We start from the raw sequence: 24,456 nt of genomic DNA, 5'->3' as shown, positions 1-24,456 counted from the left end.
AGTTGTCCTGCCCTCACATTAAGTCTTGGGGAGCAGGAGGGCTGGCGAGGCCCCCTAGATTTAGAGGCCCTAGGCTTCAGCCTACTTAGCTTATACATAAATCCGGCACTGATTAAATCCCAGCCTGTAGTTTCAAGGAATGGCAGGCAGATGGCAATACAATAAAAAGGAAAGCAAATATTTATTCTTGATCTGCTATTTTTGGACAAATGGATGGATGGATTTCGCTCCTCTCTTTCTGCAGGTGCCATTCCCAAAAGGTTCTCTCTTAGGGGATAAGGGACCTCTACACCTATAAAGCAGGATGGGGGTGGGGGGACCATAATTTGCAACCAGCTTCTCACCTCTCTCCGCTTGTCAGAACCATCCCAATCCCTTCGGCCCTGACTGGTTTGGCAACACACACACTGTTCCCCCTTTTAGGCTTATTATCAGATTGGGAAAACCCGATTTACAAGTGAGAATGTGTGAGATAGGGGCTGAGTGGGGAAGGGCATCATGAGGGCATTGCTAAATAAACAGAGACATAAGCAACCTTAAATTCCCATTAAACTCCAGGGTGGACAACCCCTCAGAGAAGGGGATATAAAAAAAATCAGGGATAGCAGCGGGAAACGGCTTGGAATAAGGGAGTTTCCCGCAAAAAAAGGGAGACTTGACAGCTATGACAAAAATAACAGCTGAAAACGCATTGAACGAACTAGGGGATCATTTAAAAAAGCAACTATTAGACATTAATGGAATTAAAACTATTTGAAACACAACAAAAACAGCAGGGCAAGTTGCAGCTGACAGACAATAATGCATGTTTTATTAGGTTTTTGTATATGCTGGAAGCCGACCAGAGTGGCTGGGGCAACGCAGCCAGGTGGGCGGGGTACAAATGAATTATTATTAGTCAGATGGGTGGGGTATATAATAATATATAATAAATAATAAAGGACCCCTGGACGGTGAAGTCCAGTCAAAGGGGACTATGGGGTTGCGGCGCTCACCTCGCTTTCAGGCCAAGGGAGCCGATGTTTGCCCACAGACAGCTTTCCGGGTCATGTGGCCAGCATGACTAAACCGCTTCTGGCGCAACGGGACACCGTGATGGAAACCAGGGCGCACAGAAACGCCGTTTACCTTCCCGCCACAGCAGTACCTATTTATCTACTTGCGCTGGCGTGCTTTCAAACTGCTAGGTTGGCAGCAGCTGGGACAGAGCAACAGGAGCTCACTCTCTTGCGGGGATTCGAACCGTCAACTTTCTTATCGGCAAGCCCAAGAGGCTCAGTGGTTTAGACCACAGTGCCACCTGCGCTTGCCACTGCAAGAGGGGTGCAGTGTAAACAGGGTAAATTTGTAAGGAACCAGATTAAATCACATCTAACAACGTGGATCTTGGAGGTAAAGGCAAGTGAAGGGCAACAAACGAAGGAAATGCAACAGCTACCAGAAGAGAGGAATGCTTTCCCTAAATGGTTCCTTTGTCCATGTTTGACTTTATCCATGTAAATATGCCATGTGACTAGACCATTTCAGATCTGCATTTGTCCATTCCTGTAAAGTGCTGCTATCTTGTTAACAAGACTGAAAGTTGACTAGCTTACCATGTTCATATAATCGTGGGAAATTAGTTCTGGAGCCATTCTGACTATAAAACTTTCTGTTTTAAATGAATAATCCTTAGGAGAGTTTTAGTGTTCTATTATCTCTGGTTGATTGGAGGCAGCAAGTTCCATATCCATGGATACTGAATACTTGAATGGGGCGATGGAATCACTTAACACGAACGCCCCCCCCCCAAGCAAAAACCCGGAAGTAGTGCGATTTGAGTGCTTCTGCGCATGCGCGAAGTGCGCAGAAGCGTTCTCTGCATCCGGGGGTTGCGTGCGGCTCGCGCACGCTCCGGAAACGCTTCTGGGTTGCAGGCGTTCTTAACTTGAACGTCCGCAAACCAGGGTGTGCGCAACCCGAGGTATGACTGTATGCTTGTTTTTTCAAAAATTATTTTATTTTGACAAAGTAATAATCATAAATAAGTAAGAATAAAAATGTGCACCCCACCACCAAAACCATTCCGTTGTAACTACCCAACCTCCCAAAATTTCAACACCTCTCGCGATGGTTTGACCCCTTTCCGTTTTAACAGTACAAATTCTACAAACACCTTCCATATCTCTTCAAAATCATTTCTCCTGCATATTCCCCATCTTACCTTAATGACACGTTAATTTATCATTAATAGCTATATCCCACACCTCTTTATATCGTTCTTCCATTTTGTATTCTGCTTGCCCCTTCTACTTGTGCAGCTGTCAATAAATTTGTGAGCAAGTCCTTCAGCGCCTGAGAACCCTCCACCCCATTGTAAATTGATAATAATGCTACCTCTGGACTTTAACCCAGTGATTGCTGTTATCTCCTTAAACACCCTTTGCAAAAAAAAGTATATATTTATACCCCCACCATATGTGATCATAATTCCTGGTTTCCTGGCATCCCCTCCAACATAACCTTATTTGATTTAATCTGACTGGTGTTAAATACCATCTCCAAATTAATTTATAATAATTTTCTTTTATTCTATGCAAGTAGATAAATACGTACTGCTGCGGCGGGAAGGTAAATGGCGTTTATGTGCGCTTTGGTTTCCGTCACGGTATCCCGTTGTGCCAGAAGCGGCTTAGTCATGCTGGCCACATGACCTGGAAAGCTGTCTGTGGACAAACACTGGCTCCTTCAGCCTGAAAGCAAGATGAGCGCCGCAACCCCATAGTCGCCTTTGACTGCACTTAACCATCCAGGGGTCCTTTACCCTTTACCTTTTGCAATCTTGATGTGCATCCTGCTACCTTGCTAGCTGCTTTGAAATATACTTTTTAGTAAGGCATGAGGACAGTCGTTGAAGTCTCCGGAAAGGTAAGGAAACAAATACAAAGTTTTGTTTTGCAAAAATATATTAACATTTATAAAATATTAATTCAGTTACATTGTTGTGCATTGTTGAAAGCGTATATACACAGTGTACTAAAAAGATATATATATTTCCCCACATATTTAGCGCATCAGCAAGCGTTGGTGTTTCAGTGACATTTGCAGAGTTGCAAAATACGGCCTCCGATTCAGTCAGATATTCAGTATCCAGGTTAATATTTGGAGAACTGCGAATGAAGGACTCGTGCAAACATAGCCCATAATTTATACTGCAGTTCTCATCTTCTTTCCACCTGTTGTTTTCGTAGCATTCACATTCACCAGCTTCTTCTTCTTTTGCCTTGACTTCTTTCCGCCTCTGCAAAGCAAGGCAAATAATCTTGAGTGCTGCATTTTCAAATCTATAAAACTGGTACAGTCATACCTTGTGTTACGGCTGCTGCAGGTTGCATTCAGCGCGGGTTGCGAACACGCCGAAAGCAGAAGTACCGGAACGGGTTACTTCCGGGTTCAGCGGTTCGCGCATGCGTAGATGTGCAAAATGACATCATGCGCATAAGCCAGTGTTTTTCAACCTTTTTTGGGCAAAGGCACACTTGTTTCATGAAAAAAATCACGAGGCACACCACCATTAGAAAATGTTAAAAAAAATTAACTCTGTGCCTATATTGACTATATATAAAGTAATTTTTCAATTTTTCCATCGGCACACCAGGCAACATCTCGCGGCACACTAGTGTGCCGCGGAACAGTGGTTGAAAAACACTGGCATAAGCAACACTTCATGATGCGTTCTGCTCATGATGCAAACGGGGCTCTGGAACGGATCCCGTTTGCATCCAGAGGTACCACTGAACAGTGGAACCCCGGGTTACGCACACCCCGGGTTGCGGATGTTCGAGTTAAGAACGCCCGCATCTTGGAAGCATTTCCGGAGCACACGCGACCCCCAGATGCGCAGAATGCTTCTGCACACTTCGCACATGCACAGTAACACTCAAATCGCGCTACTTCCGGTTTTTTGGGTTTTTGCGTGCGTTCGGGATACGCATGCCCGCGTTATGCACGGCGACCCGGAACGGATCGCGTGCGTAACCCGGGGTTCCACTGTAATGTGAATGGCACTAAATAGCTGCCAGAGGGAAGATATTAAGAAGGGATGTTTAGAACCCCTCCCCTTAAAAATGTACATTCAGAACCTTTATGGATGTTGACATTGTAAGTACACAGTAGATAATCGTAGGATTAACTTACTGGTGTGTTCTCCTAACCACATGTAGATTAGGGCAGGTGGCGCGTTTGTGGTCCATAGCTCCACAAATGAAGCATCCCGTCTCAGATCCAGTATCAGCATTCTTACAAGGGTGACCTGGCAGAGCACAGCGACCACAAACGCTGCAATGAATCCAAGCTGTGAAGGGCGGGAAAAGTAACAATGAAAATGAGTAAGTTGTTAAATTATGTGAGAATTCCAGCCAGTAGGATCATTTCCTGCAACCCTTAAGGGGAATGCCCTGTTCAGGTCTCTAGCCAGCCTAGGAAAAGGTGGTGGTGGTGGTGGTGGGAATTCAAAAGGAGCTATGTTCTTCCACAACACAGAAGAAAACTCTGGGCAGTAGAATCATAGATTGGAAGGGACCCCTAGGGTCATCTAGTCCAACCCCGTCAAGTCCCTTATTGATTAAGGCTATTTGTTTAGAGTCTGTCTTGTTGAGTGTAGCTGCTTAACACTTTTAATAGTTTGAGCTTGATCTTTTGATTGCAAATTTTATGGTAAAAGTGATCGTTTGTAATACTTACAGGGTTTTACACATTTTTTGCAAAGGGAACAATGTGTCCATCGTCTCCCATCCTATTTGAAAAAACATAAAATAAAAGTTGTATATAGTTTTAAAATGAAAAAAAATTAGCCCCCTCCTGCTTTTATACCAATGTCCCCTTTTCCTTGCACGCATGGCATATCCTCCTTGACTAGAAGAGCAAAATTATTTCTCCCACCCCTCCATATTCCTTTTACAGGCCACATTGTTAGAAAGAGATATGCTTATCCAAAGTGGGCAAGTATGTATCCTCTTGCAGTCACACAAAAATGCTATGCTGCAAGATATGTACTAAAGTTTAGGGCAAAGTCTTGCTAAAACTCTTTCTAAACACACTTACTTTTGATGTGCATGAATCACAGATTTCACAGTGCTGGTTGTCTGAACTAACGTACCGCTGGCAGATGGAGCAAAACCTGGCAGACCCAGAAAAAAAAACACAATTAAAATTCTTAGTCTGCTGTAAGGATTATTCATGATACAGCGCTACAAGTAAGTAAACAGATTTCTCAATAGAGAACACTTTGTAAACACTTAAAAAGAAAAGTAAAATTCAAAAACCTTTTAGCTCCACTCAGGTTATACAAAATCTGTACAGTGGTACCTCCGGTTGCGAATGGGATCCGTTCTGGGGGTCCGGCCACATCCCGAGGAATTCACAACTGGTGGTGCCCCTTCTGCACATGCACGCGGCGCATAGAGTGCTTTTGCGCATGCGTGTGTGGCGAAACCCGAAAAAATACTTCCGCGTTTGCCGCATTTGCATCCTGAAAGATATGCAACCAGAGGTCTGCATATCTAGAGGTACCACTGTACCTGTATCCTTCTTCCACAGGAAGCACTATCAAATGAGGTGAAATGTCGGTAAATATACGAACTGGGGACTGTTTACGACCTGTCTTTCCGTGCTTATAGAGGGCATGATTATCATAGTCCACCTAGAAAATAAAAGACAACAGAGGAGTTGAAACACACTGAAAAGCTTTTATCAGCTAAATTCCAAGTCAGGAAAGAGACCTCGCGTGCATTTTAAATCTATTCTCTAGCTACGCTTATAATATTTAGAAGTCCATTTCCCCAAAGACAAGAAAAGAGCAAGATTAGGGTGCCGCTATTTTCATATTTCAGTCCATCCGTAGCTCCACTGAAAAGCCTGTCTAGAATGATAACGTGTGTGACTTTGGAGAGAGTGAAATACGCTGTATAGTCTTCAGTCTCTTCAGAGGCTGGATCCACCTTTACCCCAAAATTGTGGTTGGGACCAATTTTTTATTTTTATTTTTTTAATTACAATGCATTTTTATAGTGGTCGTGCTGCTGTTCCAACCCACCACAACCCAGAAGTGGGTTCTTAAAGACCAATGCTCTACACTGTCTTCCTTTCCAGCACAAAAAACATCAGTCAGAACAGGAAATTCAAAGTGCTCTGACGATGGGTTTCATCTCATCCTAGCCAACACAAAATAAATTGCCAGAGTTCATACCCACCATGAAATGACTAGCTTTAGAAGAAGAAGAAAGAATGCTTTTCTTTTTAACTTCACAATACCACTTCTCTTGGCCCATACCTGATAATCCAGCATACTGAAATTTGGAAAAAATTCAAGAATGCGTGACTCAAAGAAGTATGGAAATATCCAAAGTATGGGTAAGTTATTGTCGGCAGGATCTAGGAAAGCAAAGGAATTTTTTTTTTTAATGTACTTTTTATCACATAAAGGAACAGATAATAAAAATCTACAAAGCAGCCTTGACAGCAGATAAACCTGTAAACAGTTTTGTAATGGCTGTTGTCCCTTTTTCTTCAGATAAAGCTTTAATGGATGAGTCTGCCAATTAAAGTTTGCAGCCCACTGCAAATGCCAAATATTGCTTGCATTGTTGCTTTCTATTCGTCCAGCAAATATATACCATTTGGAATTAGAAAAACTGCATTCGTTTTTTTTAATATTGTCAGGTCTGCAAAGCGGTTGCTCACGAGTAAAGACAAAGTCCGTCTTGTCTTTAACTGTTTTTTTTTTATTGTGCAAGCTATTTACAGTGCGGAGCTACTGAAAAACATGACTGCCTAGTCGCTAGAAGAATCCGGAAGTGCCTGTGTCCGGCTGCGACCCCAGCATAGGAATTTCGGCATCCTAAAAGGCTGCATTCCCGGTATTTTGACCCCTCTGCACAGTTCAGGCGACGGAAGTGGCACCTCCCCCTCAGAACGGGTATGCCGGACGGTGCTGAATCTCTGAGCAACATCCTGGAGCCTGCACTCCACCTGGCTGCCTAAGGATAAGTCCTCCTCCCCATGGGAGGTGCTGGAAGACTCGCTGGGAGACGTATCACTGGCTAGGAGTGGCTGGGGTTGACTGTACCCACCCAGACTCTGTCTGGCATTGGAGTGCAGCTCCCTGACAAATATCAATCTGATCAGAAATCAGAAGTAGTTACCTGCACCTCCTGTTTGTCTCCACATTGCAATCAGCTTCTTGAAACTAAAAGCCAAAGCTTCAACCAAGCCTCCAAAGGGAGGATCAGCCACCATGATGACGTCTTGCCCATTGTCCTCCTGCAAGAACTTCTGACATATCTCATAAGCAGCCTGCAAGAGATCAGAGACAACTTCCATTTCAAACTAAGTGGTGATCTGTCAGTTGACCTATAGCAGGGATATCCAACTTCCAAGAGACTGCGATCTACTCACACACTTAATTTTTTTTAAAATAAGGTTTTATTGGTTTTCCATATAAACAAAAACACAAAAACAATACAATACACAAATACAACATACAACTTTTTTTTTAAACAAACCTAAACATAGATACATCTATAACAAAACGCCTACATCCCTTTACTTTTTACAAATAAAAGGAATTCTTATTCCAGATCTTCTTAAAAAAGACTTCCCCCGTTTTCCCTCCTTTGCCTTCAATACTAATATACTTTGGTAACATCCATTTTTAACTTAAAATTCATTATCTATATCCACTTTTCTTGAGATATTTCAATAAATTTCTTTACCTTAATAATCCTTCAGAAATCTTTAATTCCAGATCATAAAAACTTAACATCTTATAATATCACATAGTAATTCTTAAATCAATCTTATAATTCTTCTTATTTGTACTGCTGCTGATAATCAATCGCATATCTCTTCACTAATTCGAAATCCTATAATCTTAACACACTATCTTCAGGGTACCATAGAGCCGTCCTAATTAAATTTCTATCATTTTCACCCTATCCCCCTTCTCACCATTTTCCTACCCTCTCCCAGGCTCACCCACCATTCGTCTTTGCATCTCCCTCTATCGTCCTTGTTCAGTGTCAGCTCACAGTTTATAAACCTCCCCCCTGGGAGCCTCGGGAAACACACTTACTCACACACTTAAAATCGGGCAGTGATCTACTCCTTTTGGGGGGAGGGGGTCAGGTCAAGGTTGTTGAGCTTTTGTGGGGGATAACATCCCGCTTTTGTGGGGGGTTAAGATCAACTTAATGTAAAAAGATTGCTAAGCAAACTCCATCTTCCGTTCTAGCGATGTAGAGGGCGGGGGCAGGGGGCAGGTGGAGGAGCCAGCGATCTACCGCGATCTACCAAACTTCCCGGGGATCGACCTGTTGGACATCCCTGACCTATAGGAATCACTCAGTGTGCAGCAGAATTGTAATCTCAGAAGTAGTGAAAAACGTTTCTAAGGCATGAATTTAAAAGTATGATATCCCTATACATTCTATTTACATGCAATTATGTGTAAGCGTACATAATGGCTCTCTAGCGTGCGGAATAATTTTATCTGTTTTACACCCGCATTTTAATTGAGAGATATTATTGCGCTGTATTTTTCTTAAAACATTTAAGACAGTGTTTTTCAACCACTGTTCCGTGGCACACTAGTGTGCCGCGAGATGTTGCCTGGTGTGCCGTGGGAAAATTACTTTATATATAGTCAATATAGGCACAGAGTTAAATTTTTTAACATTTTCTAATGGTGGTGTGCCTCGTGATTTTTTTCATGAAACAAGTGTGCCTTTGCCCAAAAAAGGTTGAAAAACACTGATTTAAGATGCAAAGCTATACATGCTAACCTAGGAATAAGCCCCACTGAACTCAGCTGGGCTTCCTTCTGAGTAGCCATGTACAGGGCTGCACCTTGATGAGACAGGAGAAAAATGGAAAGAACAAGCAAATGTCCATTGCATTGACTATGCGGGTCTTTGAATCCCCAATGAGCAGGTCCCCACACAAAATACTGTCTCTTTCCATATGGACCCCTACCTGGACCCTGAGATCATCTTCCAAGGCCCTCCTTCATGTGCCTCCTCCTCGAGAGGTCCGGAGGGTGGCAACACAAGAATGAGCCTTCTCTGCAGTGGCTCCCCGTCTGTGGAATGCTCTCCCCAGGGAAGTTCGCCTGGCGCCTTCATTATACACTTTTAGGCGCCAGGCAAAAATGTTCCTTTTCAACCAGGCCTTTGGCTGATCCAATTTATATCCTATGCCCTTTTAAAATGTGTTTTTTTTTTGGGGGGGGGGCTATTGGGCTGTTGTTTTATTTTTATTAGGTATCTTGTGATTTTATATCTCAATTTTATTCTGTGAACCGCCCTGAGACCCCCGGGTATAGAGCAGTATACAAATTCAATAAATAACAATAAAAATATCAGCTTAGCTCCTAATGTTCATTCAAAGAAATGAGAGAAGTGCTAGATTCCACATGTAGTATTCATAAGAAAAATTCCCAATATTTGGCTAGGCCTTACCTCTCCAGCAAAGAAATGGTGGTTAAACATGTTGTAATGGCAGAAGTCCTCCTCTGTATAAAACTGAGAGTACCTGTAAATTAATTATTCCCATTATATTCAAAAAAAAAAAAAAGAAAAGAAGTCTGCAAAAATTGACTTGTTGCCTCAAGTCAGCATGTGAAATGGCCCTTTTCCTATTTTCTCTGCCCTTAAAGTTGCCACCTACACTTCCATCAGGTTCCTCCTCCTTAGTGCCTTGTCATAGAATCACAGAATTATAGAATTGGAAAGGGCCCAAGAATATCAACACACGCGGTCTCCCATCCAATTTGAAACCACACCAGACCCTGCTTAGCTTTGCAGATGTGCTAGCGGTTCTATTGCTGCGTCACTAGGAATTTCTGCCCTTCTTTTCTCCCCTCCCCTGACCTCCAGATACCTCTTCACTTCTCAAGGCCTATTCCTGCTCCTAGGGTCCACGTGACATTCTTAAAAGAGCTGACCACTTCCCCATATCTCATAGATCAAGTCTACATCTACACAGCACAGGGGAATAATCATTTATACCGATTCGTAGCCAACTGTTGCGCAAAGCAAAAGAATGTACATTATCGAAGTTGGTTGTTCAACGGATTGCACAAGAAGAATTTATTTCGGCACAAGCTTCTGCTAGCACAACTGTTGCACTTTATTCCTTTTTTGCACAGCCACTCTGTGCAAAACTCTGCCTCCTGCTAGCACAAGAGCTCTTCTCCTGGCAAACAGAGCACACTGACCAAAGCTCATTGGCTAGATAAAATAAGCTTTGAGGTGGTTTTGATCAGAGGGGGGGAAATAACTCTTAATAAAAGCCTACCTGAAATCAATATCTAACAAAAGGCTCTTAATGCAGATCTTCTGTTCCTGCGATGTTTGGAATTTGATGAATTCATGCAGCCTGGAAAGATTAACACAAACCATTTAAACGCAAGATACGTGAATATCAAGACAACACACAATGATACAGAATGTTCTTTTTAAACTAACAAGGAAGCCACCTATTCCCCCCCCCCCCAAAAAAAATAAAGCCATGAATCCCAAGACTATATAAGTAACAGGGTACAAGCAATTCTTTACAACATGGTGATATGTGCAGGGGGTCTCTTACAGGCAAGGCAGCCTTTGAAGTTTTCACAGACAAAGCTCATTATGAAGCTTCGAGTTTTTGGAAGCTACAGCAAACTTGCTTTCTCCTAAGGTTTGTTGAGGGAGGCTTTTAATGTTTAATAGACTGTTGTTGTTCAGTCGTTCAGTCGTGTCCGACTCTTCGTGACCCCATGGACCAGAGCATGCCAGGCACGCCTATCTTTCACTGCCTCCCGCAGTTTGGCCAAACTCATGCCAGTCGCTTCGAGAACACTGTCCAACCATCTCATCCTCAGTCGTTCCGTTCTCCTTGTGCCCTCCATCTTTCCCAACATCAGGGTCTTTTCTAGGGAGTCGTCTCTTCTCATGAGGTGGCCAAAGTACTGGAGCCTCAACTTCAGGATCTGTCCTTCCAGTGAGCACTCAGGGCTGATTTCTTTAAGGATGGATAAGTTTGATCTTTTTGCACTCCATGGGACTCTCTTTTTTAATTTTTATTGCATAGTTTTATTTTACAGGGAAAGAAATTCAAATTAACAAACAACAGCTTTGTGTACAGAGTTTTACATTAGTATAACTTTTAAAAGTCACTTGTAATAAGATGAAGGTTTTAAAATTGGATTGTTATGTATACTCTAAGATTTTACAGACGTGCATGAACAAGTATATTATAATGGAACCAAGAGGGGGAGTGGAGGGAAGTCGACCAAAGATTATGGTTTAATTTGGTTATGATTTTTTTTACCCATTTTTTGATATTTTTGGAAAATCAATAAAATTTTATTCAAAATAAAAATGAAGACAAAGCGTTTTAGAACCCTAAGAGGTACCAATTTACAGGTGACTTACCTTGGGGTGCCAACACAAAGCACCCTTTTAAAACCCAGTGTGGTAATAAGGTCCAGCAGGAACTGGCAGCTTCTCTCGGTGAACAGGTATTGTGCATTTGTCTTCTTATTTTCCAGAGGGATGAGGAGCTGGCTGGGCCTTTTCAGCTGGGCAACAGAGACGTCACTAAGGACCTGATGGCCCAGGTGTCTTCCCCACTCTGATGGCAACAGCAGCAGCTGGCACTCTCTGCAAAACCTCCTTTCCAACAGTGGCAACGCTGTATACTCCTTGTACCTTATATTTGAACACAAATTAAAAATCTGTCACAGAGCTGTAACAGCATTTGACTTCCTTCGTCCTCTGTTAGCCTCGCCTCCAACTCCTTACCCTAAGAGTGTCTCTCCACCCATCTACAGGTGAAACTCGAAAAGTTAGAATATCGTGGAAAAGTCCATTTATGTAAGCAATTGTTTTCATTAGCTACTGGGGTTTAATATATGAGATAAGACTCATGACCTGCAAAGCGAGATATGTCAAGCCTTTATTTGTTATAATTGTGATGATTATGGCGTACAGCTGATGATAACTCCAAAGTTGAAATTGTTAATTTGGGGTTCTCATCAGCTGTACGCCATAATCATCACAATTATTACAAATAAAGGCTTGACATATCTCGCTTTGCATGTCATGAGTCTATCTCATATATTAGTTTCAGCTTTTAAGCTGAATTATTGAAAGAAATGAACTTTTCCACGTTATTCTGATTTTTCGAGTTTCACCTGTAGATGAACTCTGCTTGTACAACAGCATGTTATGGTCTAACACAGGGATAGGCAACCTAAGGCCCATGGGCCACAAGCGGCCCACGGGGGTCGCTTAACCGGCCCCCGAGCCACCCCCGAACTGAGCCACCTGCTCAGCAAGTCCCTGCGCGCTGTGCTAAAGCGGCACAGCGCAGCATAGGGACTCACTTTCGTGGTGCCGGAAATCGTGTCTGCGCATGCTCAGACACCAAAAATCGCATCTGCGCAGACGCAGATGCCGGAAATCATGTCTGCGCAGATGCAGACGCTGGAAATCGCAGCTGCGCGCGCTCATGCACACGCGTGATTTGGCCCACGGAGAGATCTCCGCTGGAGTGAAGCGGCCCAGGCGAGGTAAACCTTGCCGACCCCTGGTCTAAGATAAAATTATATGGAAATGATATATCGATGGTATCTAACACCAAGTAAATTGGCAAAAATGTAAAAATTTAAATCAAGTAAGTGTTGGAAATGTAATGAGAAAGAAGGTTCTATCATATGTGGTGGCCTTATAGTAAGGTTAAAGCTTACTGGGAAATGATATATAATGAAATGAAAAGGATGTTTAAAATAACCTTTGTTAAAAAAAAAAACCCAGAAGCTTTTCTTTTGGGAATTATAGGGACATAACTACTTGTAATGTATAAAAACTTACTCATGTATGCTACTACAGCAGCAAGAATGTTACTTGCCCCGAAATGGAAAGAAGCAGGAGTCCCAGTAAAGGAAAAATGGATACAAAAACTTATGGAATATCCTGCAGCTTTATAAGAGCATTTATTTAAAGAAGATGAATAAATGAGCAAATTAAGTTAATCTGGATATGCAGAAGATATTAATTTAAGGAACCGCAGAAAGAGGGGGATGGAAGTCAAGTTTTGAAATGTCAAAATGAATGTAAAATTAGTGAAATGTATAAACTTGAAAAGTACAAAAAAATAAACAAACTCGGGGGGGGGGGGGGTCTACTCTGAAGATTCCCTGGAGCAAAGAGGGGGAAATTCCTTTCTGCAAGCAGAAACCTCTTGCACTAGGCAGTACTGTACAGCAGGGGTGGACAACTTCCAAGAGAATGCGATCTACTCAGAGTTAAAAATTGGCAGTGATCTACCCTCTTTTGGGGGGTTCAGGTCAAAGTTGTTGAGCTTTTTTTAGGAAGGAAAGCCCTGTTTTTAGGGGTTCACGTAAAAGTTTTTGAGCTTCTTTAGGGAGGAGGAAAGCAACATTGAGCTTTTTTTAGGAAGGAAAGCCCTGTTTTATTGGTTCAGGTCATTTTAGGGGTGCAGGGCAAAGACGTTGAGGGTTTTTTTAGGGGAGCCAAAGTTTTTTTGCTTCTTTGGGGGGAGCCACTGATCTACTGGTGATCTACCACAGACGTCCAGTGATCTACCGGTAGATCACGATCTACCTGTTGTACATGCCTGCTGTACAGGAACACCAGATACTACCCATGGTTTTGTTTTTATTTTTAAAAAGTAACACCAATTCATTCAAATAAAAATAATAATTGTATAGGTACCTCTCTACATTGTCTCTGTGAGATAATAATGGTTGATGGCGTTGGTTGTACATTTCCCGTGCTGAAAGTCTAGCTTCTGATACCTGAGGAAAACGTGGGTGAAATATACGTAGAAATTCAATATTTACATATTTACAATACATACAATATTTATCACAAACAAATATGGTTTTCGAGAATTCAGTCCAGCTCAAGTTTCAAATTTTTCTCTCAGAATTAAATTAAAATAAAATGCTTTTGGAGAAAAAATGTTCCTAAAGATAGTTTTCTGTTTAAGTTATATTATAGTCCAAAGGCTATTCATCAGGAAATAAGGATGTGTTTTAAGTTTTTCTTGTGTGCTAAAACTCAGTCTAAGTTTAAAAAAATAAATAAACAAAATTAACCACATCAGTTAACAAACATGGAGGATACATATGCTATAATGTTATTGTTTTAGTTAAATAGTTTAAATTGTTATTAAGGAAATGATTATTTTTCTCCTTCCAATAAAGTACAGCAGAAAAGTTGTCCAACTATAAACACTTAACTTATTAAAACCTCACAATAATTTCATAATTATCTGTCTATGTATAGACTATGTATAGTATAACCAAATTAGTAATTTTTGATATAACTTTAAAACTACTCTGAAAATTTATTATTCCAAAAATGAAACCTTCATCTGGTTTTAAATATTAAGATTATACCATCAAGAATGAGTCTTTCTGTAAAAAAAAATAATGATTTAAATCAATTCTTACTGACTAGTGATTTAAATCAAGTCTTACTGACTAGTGATTTAAATCGATTTATTTTAAATCAAATCCACCCTGATTTCAATGGGTCTAAGTATGATTGTATCTGGATGTAACCCTACGATTCCACTCCTTAGCAAGCCCTTTGCTCACAAGAACTCTACAAGCTGAGAATATAAACCACAGTTAAACACCGTGTGCTTAATCCTCTAACGGAAATCAATGCAATTTAAGGGTGCTCAAATTTGGTGTTTTGACAACGTTCTTGAGGATTAAATGGACCAACCGTACTGTTGAAACCTTTATTCTTTTGGTACTGTATACCTTTTCATCTTCCCACTGAAAAAAGTTACAGTCTCTTCTTTCTCTGCAAGCAGAGCAAGCATAAAATCTTCTTCCCTCTTCTTTCCCTCGAACAATCTTTGCAAACAGAAGGGTGGGGCCTAAGAGAGAAAAGCATTGAAAGATTTATATTCCGAAAACACTGGATTTTTTTTGGGGGGGGGATAATATAATCTTGCAACAAGTAATAGCAATAGTCAATGTTTGAAATTGATAACAAAAATGCACTTAAGGTGTTCGCCCAAATGAAGCAGGCAGAGTTTGTTCCCACTTAAGTCATTGAAATATAGGCCCTTAACTTAAAAAAGGTACATTATTCTTAAAAGATTAAGTGCATCAAAGGAAGAATTTTCAAGATCTCACTTGACCTGTCAGCAATCTTTGGGGGATACGGGCAAGGGAGAGAATATTTAGAAGAAACTGACTGAACTTGGGGGAGGAATTGAAGGCCTACACTAAAATACTGAGGAGGGTGGGAATAACAGTTCCATATTTTGGTGTATTCCAAAAATAAACTTGAACTGATCCTTGAAACAAGCCTGTCCTTGAAGCAAGTCTGCTTAGCAACGAGAATTCGCCCCGGCAACAGGTTCTTTTTCTGGGCATGTCTGAGGGAGGAGAGAGGCTGTCTCTCTGTCCACATGGCTGCAGGGAAACAGAGGATTAAAATCTCTCCATATAGTTCTTTTTCTTTTCTATTTTTATGTAGACCAGTAGTGATACAGAGTTATGCAACTTGTAAAATAAATAAAAACTTTGCAGAAGACCAGCGCTTAATCTGAAACAGAAGCAAAAGCTTCCCAACTTCTTTCTCACAGCCATGCCAGTAGGATGGGGACTGTGTGAGACTGAATCTACCAGTAAATCATGGGTAGGCAAACTAAGGCCCGGGGGCTGGATGCGGCCCAATCGCCTTCTAAATCCGGCCCCCGGACGGTCCAGGAATCAGCATGTTTTTACATGAGCAGAATGTGTGCTTTTATTTAAAATGCGTCTCTGGGTTATTTGTGGGGCATAGGAATTCGTTCATTATTTTTCCTTCAAAATATAGTCCGGCCCCCCACAAGGTCTGAGGGACAGTGGACCGGCCCCCTGCTGAAAAAGTTTGCTGACCCCTTGAAATCAACTCAATATTTAAAGAGTAGTCATGGCAGGTTCTTTACTCGTGTTTGAAATGCAGTTACAGGTAGGTAGCCGTGTTGGTCTGCCGTAGTCGAAACAAACAAACAAAAATCCTTCCAGTAGCACCTTAGAGACCAACTAAGTTTGTTCTTGGTATGAGCTTTCAGGTGCTACTGTTCGAAATGCAGTTTCCTACTGGCTTTATTCATCAGATAGAAGTACAGTACATTCTTTTGGCACATTGAATGCTGCATCCTCATTTTAAAAATATAGATATATTGATTTAAACATTCATGCTTTGCCTTAAAAAAAAGGAAGTGCTTAGAATAGAAGCAAAAGTCTCCTGAGGATGGTATAAGGTAATTGGTGCCCTCATCCACAGCCAGTTTAGGCTGCAAACTAGCAGAACTGCCTCTCCCTGCCCCAGAGCAATAACTGATATGCCCCTATTTCCCCTTTGAAGGAGTCTTAATAAATTTTGTTAAACCTTCAGATTACCATCTGGAAGCAGAGGAGGATCTCAAGAGGTTTAATCTCTATGGTGGAACAGAAGCATATTGGCTAAAGTGTGCAGTTTCAAAGCTTTAACAGTTTCTTAGCATTTTCTTAAAGCAGTTTCTCAGCATTTTCTTAAAGCGAAAGGCTGTCCGTTTTGGGGCCCCTTCCACAAGGAGAGCCTCTGGAAAAAGCACACTGTGGAGGAGAGTTTCCTGGCTCCCACTCAAGAATTCAAGATCAGGTTGCAGGGTCTACCCAAATCTTTAATGCTCAGATCAGTGTGAAACATGGACAAAATGCCATTAAAAGGCACAGCAGGTGCTACATTGATTCAGGAATGACATACAAAGACATTGATTCAGGAATGACACATACCCCAGCTTAGGAGCTAACTCCTCTTAAGCCCCCCCAAAAAATATTTTAGGGGTCGGGACCTCCCCCCAAAGTTGATGGGCATTGCCACTTAAATGGTGGGTGTGCCATGTCATGTGACTATGTAGGGCAGGGCTTACCACCCCCTCCCAATATTTTATTCAAGTTGGCACCCCAGCAACCTTGTTATTAGGGAGTGGGCACTAATTTCTCACCCTATGTTGAAAACAAATACATTTGTACCCACTGTATCAATGCGCCGAGGGACTTTTTTATGTGCCCTTATGACCAACAGGTGGTGGAAGGAGCGAGCCAGATTCTAGTGAGTGAGACTGTCCCTGGCTGTAATACTGGTTTTAGCCCTCTCACTGGTCAGTTGACAATTTTAAATGTTGCTTGTAGACAGAGAGAGAGAGAGGGGGGGGGAGATCTTAATTCTGCAACTCCCTAAAAAGTGTTAGGAGAGGCAATACATTTTAAATTAAAAGGAAACTGAAAGAAAACAGAAGGCCAACAAAGAATTAATCCTAATAAAACAGGGAGAGTAAATTGCGGAAAGATGATGGACTTTGAGAAAGCCCCCCAAAGAAAGCTTAACCAAGCAAAATTTAAACTGAAAACTGATAAAAATACCAAGATGAAGATTTTAAGGAGCATCAAGAAAAACAGAAATACCTGATGACTAGAAAAGCCAAGGGAAGACCAAGACAAATGAAGGGCGAAATCAAGTTTATTTACCTTTCAACCAACATGTCTTTGGATGTAAAAAGGAGCATAGAAAAGGGTAGGCGGATATGAAGTCTGCTTCAAGCAGAGTGAAGAATAAATACAGAAAATAGAAGGCTTTTCTTTTAAAAGGCAACTGGAGAAACCATTTCAAAAAACAGAACAGGCTGGGGTTTCTGTTGCCGAAGTTAGAAAAACCAAGATTGGGAAGATTTCAACACAGGTAAGACTTAGAAGTGAGAAGGGCAGGGGGATCCAGGGGGATCGAAGGCTGTGCACGTGATAAAGAGCAAAGCAGAAGGGGAGAAGACAACATAGCTCCTTTTAATTTCATGTTAGCTCAGGTTGCCTTGTTGACAAAAATGCTTTGAGGCCATTTTGTGATAGCTTCTTGGGGACTATAGATAACTTCCTTCGCTAACCAAGTGTGCATGCACACGAAAGCTCATACCAAGAACAAACGTAGTTGGACTCTAAGGTGCTACTGGTGGCATTTTTTTTAAAAAAAAGTAAATTTTATTTTTAAATTTTATTTTATTTCAACTACGGCAGATCAACACGGCTACCTACCTGTCTTTGTACAAAGATTCTTTCAGGTTGCAGTGAGGGGGACCATTCAAGTACCCTGAGCCCGTTGGAGAAAAGGTAGGCTCTAAATGGAGTAATACATAAAATATACAAACTAAATATGCCAAAGAGCTTGTATTGAGCAATGTTGGTTATTCAATCACTTGTTCAGAAGAGCTGCGAACTGGAAAGCCTAATGCAGTCTGTCTCGGTGCTTCTACCTGGAGGGACTTCTATTGTTGGGACACCACTGCAGGGGAGGCCCTTTCCTGTGCCACCACCACACAATAAGGTACATCAGACCTCGCAGAGCTACCTGTGCCTGAAGCAGATTTGCTCAATTGACAAATAAGAGGCAGCGTCAGAGCTCTTGATACATCAAGTGAACATCTGCAGTGTATGATTGTGAGACACCTGCATCTTGACTGCGCTGCTTTAGGTAACCTGCTGTCTTTGCTCCTCTGTGTCTGGAAGGGAGGGCTGCTGAAGACCCTAGTCTCTTCCAGGTGCATCTCAGTGACGCGAGAAATAGAATTTTGCAAGCCTTCAGGAAACTTAATGGCAAGTGAACTTCACACTCCACAATTCAGTGATCTTTTTCAGTACTGTACAATCCTTTTGTGCTGGTCTCTCCATTCCCCGCCCCACCCCCCTTGATCTCTTCACAGTTCTGTCCAAGAGCCCACCACACTCAGGTGAAGCCAGCTCTTCCTGCAGAAGTCATGTTGGTAAGAACAGCTGTGTTCCATTTCTCTGGAATTGGCGGGAAAGGGCTGGGGACGAACTAATGAGTCCAGATTGCTTTTCACAGACCAGCAGAAGGAACTTCCAGACCCATGAATCCACACTTCAAGAGGGACAAACGAAAAGGTGACCATAAAGGCAGAGTTTGAAGACTGGAAGCAGTCTCTCTGCTCTGCCCTGCAAATTAACGGCAGTCAAAATGGCATTCTGTGACTTAACCACATCTAGGTGAATATCCCTTGCTTGGCAAGGGATAAAACCTTGATTGTGTTCTGTCTGCAACTTCATAACTCTTAAGGGTTTTCTTTTTTCCTGAGAGAACATTCTGTATTCAGAGTGTTTTCTCAGGTTTTGCTTTTCACCTTGTTGCATTGCCCCCCCCCCCCGGCAAAAAAGCAAAAGGTGCTGGACTCTGGCATAGGCAAACTCGGCCTTCCAGATGTTTTGGGACTACAACTCCCATCATCCCTAGCTAACAGGACCAGTGGTCAGGGATGATGGGAGTTGTAGTCCCAAACATCTGGAGGGCCGAGTTTGCCTATGCCTGGCGATGGTGGTTGGCACTCCTGGTTTCCAGGATGGGGTTCAAGTCCCTGCGGTGTCCTTGTTTACTTCCAGTGCAACCTCTCTATCTCTCCCCCCTAAAAACTAAAGCAAAGTGCTCCTCTGATGCAACACTGGTATGTGGATTACATGGATGCTTCCCATCCTAGCACTCCCAGCCATAGGGAGCAAAATACTCACTTTATATATATATATATATATATATATATATAGAGAGAGAGAGAGAGAGAGAGAGAGAGAGAGAGAGAGAGAGAGAGTCTCTTAATTTTGCATTGTTTGTTTAGGAAGTAACCTAAGTATACAAACAAACAAATCCTATTTCGATTGTGCAGAATGTGGGAAAGGCCGGGATGAAAGAGGAACTGGCTTCACATTCACTCATTAGCAGAAGAAGAACAGCAAATATAAGATGCCCAGGTGTCCTATTTTACAGAAGAAAGTTGTCAATTTTCAGGGCTATCAGAGGCTTAGGATGTGGACGGGTGACAGTTCTCCGTATGAAGGTGTCCTCTGTTTGAATGGCCGTGCATTCCAGGTCTGGTTTAAAAATTGTAAAACAGAAAATCCAATAAAAATTATATACCTCTCCAAAAAAAAAAAAAAAAAAGGTTTTAAAAGTAACGACACGAGAAAACTCAGGTCTAGTGAGCTGCATCCCCTGGGATCCTCGTTTATGAAACACAATACAAAGTTACTCAAAGAAGCGGGGTGTGTGTGTGTGTGTGTGTGTGTGTGTTTCTTTTGCGTCTTTCCCTTTCCAATTTCCCGCCTCCGGAGGGAACTGGACAGTGCTTCCTTCCGAAGCCGAGGCTGCCGAGAGCGGGGCGGGCCTGGCCTGAGGAGGGCGGTTTTGGCGGCAGCCCTCCGTGACTTTTTCTGGGAAGGCCACCGCAAAGGAAATGCAGAGGGTGGGCTCTGCTTTTAGGCCCGCCTGGCATGCAAGGAGCGGGATGGCAGAAGCCGGGGGACTACGCTGTGGTCTCTCCACCGACGCTCCCCCAGCAGTGGAGCATATGCCCACGCTACCCAGGGTGGGCGCGCTCCTGAGGTGGTGGGGTGCGCTCCCGAGGGGGGCAGGGCACGGAGGGTGCCCTCCCAGGTGTGGGACAGCCACTCGGGTGCACAGAGAGGCACGCGCGATCTGCAGCCGGGGGTGGAGTGAGCCGCGGATGGTGAACATTTGCCGTGCCTCCCACCCACGACTCCCAAGCCTCCCCCAGCTGTCAAAATGAAGGGGGGAGGGGGGAATGCCGCCGGCAAAGCGGCGCAGCTCCCCCCCTTGGGAGTCGCGGGCGGGCAGCGCGCCAAATGTCACCCCTCTCTCTTTTTTTGCATTATCATTTTTATTGATTTTACCAACATACAGTATATTATACATATTGTATATATAATTACATCATATCCATTCTAATACTTTGGCTTTTATAGCCATGACTTCCCTCAATCCCTCCTTCTGGTTTCAGAAATTTTTCCTCTTTTTTGTTTCTATACCTCTTATTTTTACCATTGCTTTACTATTCATATTTAACATCATTTTTACTTATTTCATTTTACAACAATATTTCTTCTATAACTACAAAGCCTCTTGTAATCCTATTAACGTATTTGAGTTTTTTCTTTCAAATAATTTGTAAATTTAGTCCAGTCTCTTATGAATTTTTGGTCTCGCTGTTCACGAAGTCTTCCTGTCATTTTGTCTAACTCTGCGTACTCTGTTAATTTCATTATCCATTCCTCTTTTGTCGGTAATATATCTTACTTCCATTTTTGTGCCACTAGGATTCTGGCTGCCGTCACTGCATACTGAAATATTTTTAGATCTTCTTTCTTGATTTCCGTACCTGTAATGCCTAATAAAAACGCCTCTGGCTTTTTGACAAAATTATACTTTAACATTTTTCTCAGTTCGTTATATATTTCATCCCAAAACAATTTTACCTTTTTGCACTCCCACCACATATGGTGGAAGGAGCCAATACTTTCTTTGCATTTCCAACATTTATTATTACCTTTGTGCATTTTTGCCAATTTAGCTGGTGTAATGTACCACCTCTCACCCCTCTCAGCGAAGACACACTGCACCTCCCCTTCCTCCACCCCTGAGAACTGAATGGTGTTTATTCCTTCAGAGGATTCACCGATAAAGAGCTGGACTACTGCTATGAAGAAAGCAGGACTACTTTCTGGGTAACTCTGCTGTGAGACAGTAAAAGGAACCCCAAAGGGTTGGAGCAAACACCATATAGGGGTGGAGAACCTCAGGGTCAGGGAGGACCAACAAGGCCCTGCAGCCTTAATTCTTTGCTGCTTAGAACTGTCTCCAGCATTATCATCACAAACTGTGGCCTTGCGAGCTCTCCCTCTCCTCCAACTTTATTTGACTGGACTGCTTTTGCTTCCATTTTCCATTTTGTTTGGTTTTTGCCTCTGTGATGCGCTGCCTTTTATTAAGTATTTCTCACATTTTATTTTCCAGTTCTTCTTGGAAGAACATGACACTACAGGGGAAAAAATGTTGCAACCTCATTATGTAGATTAAGCAGAAAAGCAACAACAGGTCACTAAACTCCCCACTGAAGCTAACAAAAACAAGTTTAAAAAACACACATAAAACTTCCAAATCCTAAATAAACTCCTAGAAAAATTGGTAGGTACTTTTAAGCCCTACTGGTTCCAGTGGGAGAAATGACCCTGTTTTACTGCTGCCACTTAACGCAAGGGAATTTACGGTACTTCAGCTAGACAAGTTAAGTTGGAATGCATTGTTAATCTTTCCCCTAAATATAAACAGGATTTGTAGGATTTGCAATGTGATTCTGTGCTGTGCTTACTAATTATTATTATTATTATTATTATTATTATTATTATTATTTCTACCCCGCCCATCTGGCTGGGTTTCCCCAGCCACTCTGGGCGGCTTTTCAACAGAACATTAAAAACAGAATAAAACTTTGAACATTAAAAACTTCCCTAAACAGGGCTGCCTTCAGATGTTTTCTAAAAGTCGGATAGTTGTCCTTGACATCTGAAGGGAGGGCGTTCCACAGGGCGGGAGCCACTACTGAGAAGGCCCTCTGCCTAGTTCCCTGCCTGATCGCTCCCCTTGTTCCCAAGTTAAGTGTGTTTAGTGTTACAGTCTTGGAAGATCTTCTGTACGGCAGGATCATTTTAACAGATTATTAATAATAAATATTTCAGAGCTAAAAACAACAACAGCACAACAAAAACAAACAGCCACACACCTAAACTACCGGTATATTGATACAAGATGAGAAGATGAAAGCACACTGTGGAAGACCCTTTGTAGGATCTGCGTCACAATTCTGTGCTGTGCTTACTCAGAAGTAAGTTCTGCTTGCTCCCTAGTTGTGTGTTTAGGACTGTGACCCTGGAAGCGCTTCTGCATGGCTGGATCGCACCTAAATAATCTTTCAGAGGAATAAACAGAACCAAAAAACAAAAGCAGCCACACACCTCAATTACATTGCTACAAGTTGGGGTCCCAAATGAAAGGAGGCGGTGGAAGACTCTTTGGCAATGCAATCCTGTGCTGTGCTTACTCAGAAGTAAGCCCCACTTGCTCCGCAGTTAAGCGTGTTTAGGAGTGCGACCTTGGAAGCATTTATGTATGGCCAGACTGCACCTACCACTCTTCAAAAGATGATTCATATTGTAGTAAAACTACACCAGTGCGACATAGTGCTTGCAGTGTTTCTCAAACCTGGGCTCTCCAGCTGTTTGCTGGACTACAACTCCCATCATCCCTGATCTCCTGCTAGCCAGGGGTGATGGGAATTGTATTCCAGCAAACGATGGGAGACCCAAGTTTTGAGAAACACTGGTGAGGACCTGGGAAAGCACCCGAGTTCGAGCCCCCAGCTGGCCGTGAAGCTCCCTGGGGGTGACTCTCAGCCTGTAGCCTACCTCGCAGGGCTGTTGCAAGGAGGAAACAGGCGCAAAGCTGAAGGTTAAGCCGCCTTGAGCTCCTCGGGAGGGAAGGCGGGGTGCAAAGGCGACAATTATAAGGATAGGCGAGATTTGCCCGGGGTGGGGGAAGAAAAGTGGGATGCAGAAAGCAGAAAGCAACCATCGTTAAGATGGGAGGAAAGGGCGGGGAGGTGACTCACCGTGAGGGCAGCGGGGAGCTGGGCTCGAGGGGCCCCGGTCAAGCACCACCGCCACCCCGGGGCGCTGCCCGTCTTCCATCGCGGCTTCCCCCCGGGTGGCCGAGGGGCTCCTCCTCCTCCTAAATTGCAGGCGGAGCGAAATGCAAATGGCCGACAAGCGGCTGATCCATCACTCCGCCCTTTTTTGTGTGTCCTTTTCTTTTTTTCTTTTTGCATGCCGCTGCCTTGCCCGATCCCCGCCCCGTCAAGGCCGAGAGAGGCAGAGACTGCAAGAGAGGAGGATTCGAACTCTAGCCTCCCCGAGCCTCCTGGTTCTTCGGCGCCTTTTTTTTAGCCCCCTAGCCGCACACTGCCTCTCCTCCTCACTCCGAAACGGCAGGAACGAGAGTTAGGCTCTCCCTGTATTTTTCCTATCTCTAGATTTATTCCTCTCTATTTTTTCCTATCTCTAGGATTTACTCTAGATTTAGCCTATCTCTAGAATTTATTCCTCTCTATATTTTTTCTAGCTCTAGAATTTATTCCTCTCTAACTTTTTCCTAGCTCTAGGATTTATTCCTCTCTCTATTCCCCACCACAAACTTCCCCAATCTCTGTCTTGGGCTTCCCAGCGAAACCAAGCAAGGGTGAGGATGAGGATGAGGAGAAAAGATTGGTTAGATCTCCAAACTTAAGCAGGCTTTCCCAAACGTAGGGTCGCCAGTTGTTGTTTTTTCTGACCACAATTCCCATCATCCCTGACCATTGGTCCTGCTAGCTAACGATGATGGGAGTTGTAGTCCTCCCCCCAAAAAAGCAGCTAAAAAACCAGTTTTGGAAAACCCTGGTTTAGATTTGTGTGCACATGCCCCGCCGCTTAGTTTCCTGCCTGATTTTCTTTTTAAAAAATACATCTTTTGTTTC

The 24,456-nt window shown here is 42.8% G+C and overlaps 1 protein-coding gene across 1 annotated transcript; it reads right to left on the bottom strand.

The window, feature by feature from the left end:
• Positions 1 to 2,931: 2,931 nt before the first annotated feature.
• On the bottom strand, positions 2,932 to 23,679 carry ZCCHC4 (zinc finger CCHC-type containing 4). Its single transcript, XM_033160658.1, has 13 exons — positions 23,554 to 23,679; positions 14,816 to 14,934; positions 13,755 to 13,837; positions 11,451 to 11,726; positions 10,333 to 10,413; positions 9,495 to 9,567; positions 7,182 to 7,332; positions 6,311 to 6,411; positions 5,559 to 5,680; positions 5,083 to 5,158; positions 4,723 to 4,774; positions 4,177 to 4,333; positions 2,932 to 3,280 (listed from the first exon to the last, which is right to left on the bottom strand). The coding sequence occupies exons 1-13, from the start codon at positions 23,630 to 23,632 to the stop codon at positions 3,187 to 3,189; spliced, it is 1,464 nt and encodes a 487-aa protein (XP_033016549.1). The 5' UTR covers positions 23,633 to 23,679; the 3' UTR covers positions 2,932 to 3,186.
• Positions 23,680 to 24,456: the final 777 nt, after the last annotated feature.

The sequence above is a fragment of the Lacerta agilis genome, chromosome 9 (assembly GCF_009819535.1).
Source record: "Lacerta agilis isolate rLacAgi1 chromosome 9, rLacAgi1.pri, whole genome shotgun sequence".
Lineage (NCBI taxonomy): Eukaryota > Metazoa > Chordata > Lepidosauria > Squamata > Lacertidae > Lacerta > Lacerta agilis.
This window is presented reverse-complemented; position numbering and strand designations above follow the sequence as displayed.